We start from the raw sequence: 9,495 nt of genomic DNA, 5'->3' as shown, positions 1-9,495 counted from the left end.
GGCATGCGCTGATGGGGGTGACGGTCATAACCCTTCCAGCGCCAAGCAGAGAAAAACTCTTCATGGATTTAGGAAGGGAGAGTAAGGGGGAGGGAACCACAATGAATTCCGGGTGGTCGGTAAACCAGTTGCGGACCAGAACACGCGGTGGAAACTAACATTGTCCCATATGAGGACATATTCTGGTCGGCTCTGGTCTCTGAACGAGAGTGAATATGTCATGCAGGTGTCCAGGAATGTAAGAATTGTGCAGTGTTGTATGGGCCCAGAGTTGCATGATGGTGAACAACATGTTTTGACTGATGGCTGCACACATGGTAATGTTTCCACCGCGCTGTCCTGGGACATTGATTATGGCACGGTGTCCAATAATGTCCTTCCCCGTCTTCTGGTTTTGCTGAGGTTAAAGCCTGCCCATCCACAAAAGACCAGCTCATGCCCATGGCACCTGCCTCTAGGGCCATCACTCTCTGGAAAAGACAAAACAAATGCAGCACAGCAGGCCCATGCACAGCACACAGTAGGCACTTCCAGATTGAGTACCAATGATACAGTAAGCTTACCTGCACAAATTCATATGCAGTTGTTTCAACACGTTCACTGTTTCTTTGAAATGGGACCCTATAGACCTGCTTCATCCCTATTCGGTTTCGTGCCAGTATGCGAGATATGCAGAGATGCTCACATTATTTATGTGTGTCGAATGTTGTGTCACCTCTATTATGTGCTGCTGTAATTTCTCGTAGCCTTATGTAGTTGTTTGCCAGCACCATATTCACTATGTGGGTCTCTTGTTCAGCGTGAATAGTCTTCTCTGCCCCCAGCAACAGGTCAACAATTCGTGTAAAGTACAATTTCAGTATTTTTACAGTAAATGTATAGTATTGTTTCTCAAAAGAATATGACACTATTACAGTATAATGTAAAACTTAGTGTGAAGAAGATACTGTACTAACCGATTCTCATTTCGCTTCCCTTAGGCTCATGCCATGGTTGATTACATGGTCCACTATTGTAGCTCTGATGACATCAGTGATTCTATTTCTTACTCGTACTCCTTCCCGTTCCTCTTCCCTTCCTCATTCTCCTTGTGCTTCTGCACCTCCGCCTCCCTCTCCTCAAGTGCACCTCGTTGTCCTCTTCCTCTACAGTGCTCCTCCTTGTCTTCGCTGTCCTCCTCTCCCTTGCTTCTGCACCTCCTCCGCCTCTTCCTCCGAATTCATTTCTTGTCCACGTCCTCGTCCTCCTGCTTCTTCACCGCCAAGTCCTCTTCCTCGCCCTCCTCTTACTCTCACTAAATACCTCTTACTCTTCTGTCTCCTTCCATTGTTCTCCACACAAAAAGCTTACCTGTGGCTTATTTATAGTGCTCAGGCTGATTGCAAAGTGAAGTAATTATAAATAATAGTTTTCACATGTGAAAGTGTGGCCTGACAGTTGGCAGAATTGTGTAAAAAATAGCCATAAATATGTATAGTTTTGATAGGAGTGTGTAGATCATCTGGAAATTGAGTGCAAAGCAATGTTTGTGCTTTCAGTTTTGCAAACTCGGTGAAGGGTTTTGTGATAAATATTAATAGTTTTAGAAACTGTGCTATAAGAATCCATGTAAGTGTTTAAGCCATCAGAAAAAACTGTAATATTCTAACGCACAAAACTAAGATGATGAGCATGGTCCCTAACCTGGGGCTCACAATCTCCAATAGGGGTCGGCAAAGCTTCACAGGTGGTAGTGAGGCCTTGTTGAATTTAAAACAGTAATCTGCATGGCTGTGAAATAAAGCAACTCTGAGAAATCTGAGTACGAGCACAAAATCTGAGCACATATTTGAGTGCGAGCGAAATGTTTGTCCAAGCAGAAGAATGTGAGCACAAGCATGTGATGTTTTGAGTCCAAGCACACATTTTGAAAGAAAGCCGCAGAAATCTGAGTACGAGCACAAAATCCGAGCACGAGGACAATAAATCTGAGCATGAGAAGGAGAAATCATGCTCTCAAACTGAAAATGTGCGCTCTTGAATAAAGATAATTCTTCCATACAGTGACAGTAAAGGAGTCATTTTAGGAAAAAGGTTAGGATCTCATGCCTTAGTACATTGTCATCTTTCCCAAGCTATTTACCAAACACCTTCAGCTTTTTTAAATGCATCTGACTTGCTATCAGCTGAAAATGCTAACATTACATTACCAGTGCTAACATGAAAGCCAGAAACCAAACATCCTGCCTTCCAGGAAATGATTAGTGAGTAAATCATTGTGCACTCGTTCTGATGTGCACAGTGCCAATATATTGTTTTGTTTTGATGGACTAAAGAATTTCAATAAAAATGGCACATTATACATTTTAGAATGTGATGTCCCAGGAGTTTGGTGTCTTAAGTGTGCAGCCTGTAGATCTCAGTGCAGAGTTGTGTTCTACTGCACTCAATAACTGTGTGTTTGTGTATTTCATTGTCTTCGTAAGGATTATTTTGAGCTTCAGAAGACATGTTTGGACATTGAGGACATTAGAGGGTTAAGGTTAAATTAGGAAAAGGACAGGGTGCTCGAAACAACATCATTGAGGGTCCTAACAAGTACCAAAAAACCAACATGTGGGTTAATGTCTCTCTCTCTCTGAGTGCTGCTATCAGTAAGTGGTGAGATAAGAAACACATGCACACTATATTTACCTCTGCACCCTCTCTCTTCCAGTTTGTTTGTTTTCCTCAACACTGAAACAGAAATTTATTTTACTTTGCTGAGCTGCAGCAGATGGAATTTAAGTGTCTGACAGTAGCATGTTTTGCTGGTTTGATATCTGCTTTTTGTCTCTCTGGATTTACTAACAGTGAGTGCCTGAGCATGTCAAGAAGTCAAGAGCATGTGGAAGTGTGGGATAAAATCATTTAACATGTCTCTTCATTCTTCATTTCTGCTTAAATCCTGTTCAGTTGGCTCTGATCTCCTGCTCGTAGCCTCTGTTCAGATTCTCAAGGAGCCTCTCCGTCTCCACCCTCATCCATAAATCTTCTCCTATTCCTTTTACACAAATAGGAACATTCAGGAATTCTGAATTTGTTTCTTCATAGGCAGAGATCAGCTGCGGAACCACAGATGGACAAAAAAAAAGCAGTCAAGTTGTTCTCAAGAAAATGATCTGTCCAATCTGAACACCCACTTTGAGGCGGGTGTCATGTAGGGTTGAGAAGTTTGAGAAGCTCACAGAGACCTGACCTGTGGCAGACGTGATTAAATGTCATTAGCATGTTAGCATGCTGGCAACATTAGTAAATTAGCTCTCAGCGTGGTAGCAGTCTACAATACTGTGTAGTGGCAATGTATTTGGCATTGTTAGCTAAGAGTTGAAGCTAAAACTCCCTCAGTGTATATATATATATATATATATATATATATATATAAATATATATTTTCAGTAGATACATTCCTGCACCAAACTTCTCAGGTAGTTGTATTGAACAGCTCAAATGCAACATATCCATATCCCAAATAGTTCACACACAAAAGCAAAGATTAGAGAAAAGCCCACAAATTAAAACAAATTTGTGTATTAGAAGTTTGTTTTTTCTTTTGTCCTGAATTATTACTCATCTCTTGAGCCCTCAGATTAACCTTTAAAGGCACCTGAACCTTAGGTTGGTAACCACTGAAAAAAAAGTATCTCTGTATACAACAGTAAGATGAATCAGTATCAAAAATCAAATAAAATCAGAAAACAATATTTTTGTATTTGACTGCTTTTTGAAGTTATCTGACCGAAACACAACAAACTTCATTTACAGAAGATAAACATATTTTCAGAATATGTTTATGCATTGGTTGAACCCATCCATTCTGATTGGAGCATCTGTGTCTTCAAAGACCTGTGATCTGGTGATCCTGACACCCGAGTGATGAGCAAGAACTATCATTTAAGGATAATTTATTTGAACTTTAATAACGTTATTTATTATTATTCTGATTCTGTCTGTTGGTTTTAGAGCTGTAGCAGCTGGCAGGCCGACAGACTGCAGAACAACAGCTGATGTGTTTGTTTAAGATAAGAGAGCAGCTAATCAATACAAACTCATCAATAAACTCTGGAGATAAGAGATGGTTAGCTCCCACTGAAAATACCTGCAGATAACCCAGTTAACAAAGGTTCTGTTTGAAAATAACACTTCTTTTAATATTTACTTTGAAACTTTGGTGTGTTTTTCCCCCTATCAAAAGTTTACTTTTGTTTTAATGATGTAAATTTCTGTTTCTTACAGCAAACAAAGAAAACTCAACAGTACAATTTCAAAAAGACATAATCCATGTTTATATTCAACTGACAAAATGTCAGCTCATAGTTTGTGCAAACAGACAGAAGACAAAGAAACTCTGCGTCTTCTTTTACAGAGAAAAAAAAATCTCAGATCATGGACTGACAAAAAAAAATCATACTTTTCATAAAATCTTATGTACAGCTTTCTTCACATACATTTTCTATACTGTATTTCACACATCACACACAAACACACACTCACAGTTTGGACGAGATGAACTTCAGTCACTGCTGATTGACAGACCAATTGTGGATTGATGTATAATGCTCTCAAGTTATAAATAAAATGTCTTGAAACAAGAGGTTGGCTGGACAGTTTTCCTTGTCTGAGAAAAACTGATTTGTCAAACTTTGGAGTTTAAATTTCATGAAAATGGTAAAGTTGGTCCAGTGGTATCCTTGAAAAGATCCCACTTTATAAAATGGGAAGGCAGGTGTTAAGGAATGCAGGAACAACTCCAGGTTTCCCCCCGAAAAAACACAATAAATATTTTAAAAAACATAAAAGTGGTGTTCTGAAAAAGCAGCTTGAGAAGTCGTGCTTAGCTTGTCCACAGCTCAGAGTTTCACACAAGTCCTGCTGTTTGTGCCTGGTGATTCTTGTACAAAGCCATCAGAAGAGGAGACGCAGAAGAAAAAGAACCAGCGTCAGATGCAGGAAACAGTCAGTCCGGACTGTCCTTTCAGCTGACGAACGATACCAACGCACCTCCTCTGAGTCGTCTGGCGGGAAGAAAAAGACAGAAAACTGATCAGAACAGTCATCCAGTGCAGAACTCTGGTCAGACTCACACTATGTGTCTAATATTACCATCTTAATTATGAATTTAGTACCCTTTATTTGTGCTTATCATGCATATTGTAAATCCAAAATGCAGCATTGGTGTGTACACTATTCAAGTTTTTAACATACTGCATATGTTCTTGTATTTCCTTTGGGTGTAGTTATAGTTGCACATGTTGCCTGACAATAAATAATATAACTTAACATGCACTTCTTTAGTTTTAGAGATACGTGATTTTCAGTAGAAAGTGTCACTTTGACAAACACTGTATAAATGTACAGGCAGGGAGACACACCAGGTTTTCACTCCTGCCTTCAGGCGTGGCCACTTCGTACAAACTACTTCTTCTCTAGTCTACTACAGCTCTCACCTACTCTGCATACTGTTTTGAAAGAGTTCTGTTACTGTGCGAGAAAAAGGTCAGACCACCGGCCAATGCGCCTTTATATTTAAACTGTGTTGTTGTGGTGGGGTGTCTGTGTGGGTTGGTTTTGCATTTTGAGATAAAAGCCTTGAACTGTAAATGAGTAGGTGGGGCTTGTGGGGCATTCAATGGTGCATTTACACTTGAGGGGAGTTTACTGTGAACGACAGCATTTGACTGTGTGATGGCTGGGCATCAACAGCTCATCTACACCTTTATTCATGTGAAAAACCAGCATAGCTGGTGAACGAGGGGGACAAGGAGTTTTGCAAAGCAAAATCTGCTCTGAAGTTTCTAATCCGTGCTGTTTGACGTGTGTCTGGTGTGTATATCTTACCACAGTCTTTATGGAAGACATGGGGGAAGCAATGCAGGACGCCGTAACCACAGCGACAGTAGGAGCATCCTTTCTGAACCCACTCGCCATGAGGAATCGAACCACAGCTCCTACAGGCAGACAGAAAAGAGCAAGAATTACTGGACTGTGGAAAGAAAAGCTGCTGGTTTTAAAGAGTGATTCAATAAAGTGATGATTTAAAGAAGACATGCAGCTATAACCAAGCAGCACAGTGTTGTTTTTCTGATCTTTACCTGATGCGTTGGTCGTACTCGCAGCTCCTTCCTGTGAAGAACGGAGGACAGGTGCAGAAGCTGCCCAGGATACAGGTTCCTCCATTCTTACAGCAGCTACGACTCTGCTCAGCACCTACAAGAAAAATGACAGACATCAGTATCAGCACCAACAAACTGTCTACATGCAGACCTCATAGGTGTATTCACAAACCATCCATCAAATATGAAGCATCCTGGGCTTGTAACCTTGTGAAAAGCTGAAGTGTACATCAGATATGACTATAATCTGTTTGTTTTGTTGTAGAGCAGGTTTTAGGACCCCGCACAACCAACAGATAGCTGCTGCAGGGCCCTCAGACCTCGGGTTGAACCTCTTTCTGCGTCTCTATCTGTATCTGTGAGATAAACCAGAGTCTCCATCTGGGGCATTCCTGACCTCCTCTGCTTCTCATCAGCAGACAAACATTCACTGAGAGTCAGAGCAAACATGTGAAAATAACAGAAAAACACTAAAACTAACAGACGTCAGCTCGTCACAACTTCAAAACTGGAAGCCCTCGAAAATCTGACCGTTTACAGAGAATCTGAATCTGAACATTGTTATTGAAAAACACATTTTTGAATAGCTTTGTGACTCCTGAGTTTGGGATTTCATTATCTATTTAACAACTTACTTTTGTATAGAATTATTTCTCTTTCTGTATTTTTGTTCCTTATTTATTATTTTCTAGAACAAATACTGGAAGAAAAAAATGTGCTGTCTAACTTTCTCTATGTAAGTTTCCACTCTGTCAGAAATAAACTGATGGAAAATGTATTTAAATTGTTGTTTCTAATCTATTTTTCCTGGCCTGACCAGATGATGCTTGGGTGTCTGTCTTTGGGTGAAGTGATAAATTCTCTATGTCTCCGTCTGTGCACACGGTGGTTAAGTGTGAACTTACTGCCTGTGAGGCCGATGAAGGGCAGGACAGCGCTGGCATCGCGGTGTTTACGGTCACCGCTGTTTGATGAGCTCACTTGGGTAAACTGACCCAGGAAGTCCTGAGAGGGCTGTGGGGATTTCACCACAGAAGAAGAAGAAGGCGATGATGATGATGATGATGATGATGATGATGATAAAGAGGGTGACAGAGATGATGATGATGATGATGATGATAAAGAGGGTGACAGAGATGATGATGATGAGGAGGAGGAGGAAGGGGAGTTCTGGCTTCTGTTGCACTCACCTTCACAACCTGAAAAATAAAAAGACAACAAAAATCAAATCTCAACCTCCAGCCTCTTTGTATTAACCCTGACCCTAACCCTCTTTGTACACATCATTTTTGTGCAGTATGTAAACCAATGAACAGTTTGAACTGTGCACTCTCTGCAAAATGTAATGCCTTAAGTCCAGAGGTGATAAGCACTGTAATGGACAACACAACAGAGTTACCTGAAAATGTCACATAAGAGTTCAAATAAAATTCAAAAACGGATCTTGCTAAATTATCTCTTGTTGTGATATACAATATATGTGGTAAATTATATATATAGATAGACTTTACTGTCCAGAAATCAAATGAAAAATGTATGCATAAAATAAATCAGCAGAAAGCAAAGTGTGTGTGTGTGTGTGTGTGTGTGTGTGCGCGCGCGCGTGCGTGCGTGTGTGTGTGTGTGTGTATGTGTGTGTCTGTGTGTGTGTGTGTGTGTGTGTGAGTGAAACAGACCTGAGGCAGGCAGAGCATCAGCACAGTGAAGACAGATCAGTGCACAGAACATAATCCTGCAAACAAAAAAAATTCATTAACGGGAAAACTTGTAAATAAATAAAAAATAGCATGACATTCATCTGTCAGAGCCTCTCTGCACAGACTGAACAGACTCACCTGAACAGCTGCGTCCACCTCATTTTAACTAAATCACTGTTAGAAATTTTCTAACAGTGAAAAAACGTTACAACTAAAAACTACAAAATATCTCCAGATGAAGAGAAACGCAGATTCCTGTCAGAAGAAGGTTAAAGTGTCCATAAATAAAGTCCGCTCCTCTCGCTGTTTAAACTCCACAGAGGCAGTCAGTGTTTCAATCTGCCGCCTGTCCTCTCTCATCTGCGGGCTGAAGCTCGTTTCTGCTCTCCAGGTGACTCTCATACAAGGGGGGGAGGGACCCGGAAGTCCCGCCCCTCTCCCTATCGCTCTCTGTTTCCGTCAGTCAGTCTGTCTGTCAGGTGGAATCAACAAGAATGGAAACTGTCCTCAGAAAACAAATTATGCACATGTTGCATTGAAAAAGGGCTTCAGATGAAACTTTTGAATGATATGAACCAAACAGTGAAACATGAAGTGAGACATGAGTTCATGTCATGGCACTGTATCTGGAGATGCATACAGTAAGCTGAACCATATATATGTATTAATTCATTTATAAAAATAAGTAGAAAAAACAAATATAACAACACATAGGCATCTGTCTGACTAATGTACATTGAATACTGGTTTAAATATACATTGAATAATAAATAAAGAAAATATGTGATGGTAACTATGATGGACTGAGGTGAATAATGTTGCAGTTATAAAGAAAAATAAACTGATTGATAGTTTGTAGTTGTCAAATATTTAGTGATGTAATGTTCAATCAAAGTCATAATAGTCTGGTTTAATGTGATTTTGACATCGTTCCCAAACTGGAACATCATTCAAGTCATTCTTATGAGAGAACTGAGATCCCTTTTAGGTTTTGCTCAATGCCCAGATAGCAGACCAACATTGAATCAACACTGAATCAATGTTGCCATGCTATCTAGGCAGCTAGATATCTCAACAAACATGCTTAAACTGCTGTATGTGCTCCAAACTGCTGCAGCTTTCCTGGTTATGACCTGTTTGTGATCAATGTTTTATAAAATAAAATAAAATAAAACAAGTGGAAGTGGAAGTGGAAACATGCAAAGATGATTGTCAAATCTCAAATATTTCATACAAAAATATGTGAGGTGTAATTTATCATTTAACAGACTTTAAAAAGAATAACAATTCACCATAATTAATTGTTTCACATTTAAATAGTTTAAGTCTTATATGTCTCATGAGACTTCTGGATCACAATTAAAAAACAACTGAAGAGATATTTATTTTACCCTAAAATAAAAACAGAAAACAAATGTTTTATTTTGAAATCCTCCCCCACTGGAGATTCATACAGTAAATCTTCTTGTTATCTCCTGTCCCTCTTTCTCACCTCCTCCCCCCTCAATGTCTTTCTCACAGAACCCCCCCCCCCCTCCTCTTCCTCCCTCTCTCTCATACACATGTATAGTAAGCTCACTCACCCATCCAGTCCTGCCTTCACATGTTAATGACCCTGCTGCTAAGAGGAAAGCTACCTTCAAAACAGATTGGTCTCCTCCTCCACC

The 9,495-nt window shown here is 40.0% G+C and overlaps 1 protein-coding gene across 2 annotated transcripts; it reads right to left on the bottom strand.

Annotated features, from left to right (window-relative positions):
* Nucleotides 1–4,079: 4,079 nt before the first annotated feature.
* On the bottom strand, nucleotides 4,080–8,246 carry tdgf1 (teratocarcinoma-derived growth factor 1). 2 transcript variants are annotated; one of them, XM_027277028.1, is made up of 7 exons: nucleotides 7,967–8,246; nucleotides 7,808–7,863; nucleotides 7,322–7,330; nucleotides 7,037–7,145; nucleotides 6,111–6,225; nucleotides 5,857–5,966; nucleotides 4,080–5,033 (listed from the first exon to the last, which is right to left on the bottom strand). In XM_027277028.1, the coding sequence occupies exons 2-7, from the start codon at nucleotides 7,823–7,825 to the stop codon at nucleotides 4,924–4,926; spliced, it is 471 nt and encodes a 156-aa protein (XP_027132829.1). In that variant the 5' UTR covers nucleotides 7,826–7,863; nucleotides 7,967–8,246; the 3' UTR covers nucleotides 4,080–4,923. The 2 variants fall into 2 exon arrangements, with proteins under 2 accessions (XP_027132829.1, XP_010754349.3); XM_010756047.3 differs by having other exon boundaries at nucleotides 4,084–5,033; nucleotides 7,037–7,330.
* Between the last annotated feature and the right edge of the window lie 1,249 nt (nucleotides 8,247–9,495).

This window comes from Larimichthys crocea, unplaced genomic scaffold (genome assembly GCF_000972845.2).
Source record: "Larimichthys crocea isolate SSNF unplaced genomic scaffold, L_crocea_2.0 scaffold82, whole genome shotgun sequence".
In the NCBI taxonomy this organism is placed as follows: Eukaryota; Metazoa; Chordata; class Actinopteri; family Sciaenidae; genus Larimichthys; species Larimichthys crocea.
The sequence above is the reverse complement of the archived record's forward strand: the minus strand, read 5'-3'. Positions and strand labels throughout refer to the sequence as shown.

Bases quoted from the DNA above. Each gene is read 5' to 3' on its own strand.
- tdgf1 (XM_010756047.3), bottom strand. From the start codon at position 7,989: ATGAGGTGGACGCAGCTGTTCAG. The intron at 7,864-7,966 runs GTGAGTCTGTTC...TTTTGTTTGCAG, and splicing joins AGGTGGACGCAGCTGTTCAG to GATTATGTTCTGTGCACTGA. The intron at 7,331-7,807 runs GTCTGTTTCACT...TTTATTTTTCAG, and splicing joins TGATGCTCTGCCTGCCTCAG to GTTGTGAAGGTGAGTGCAAC.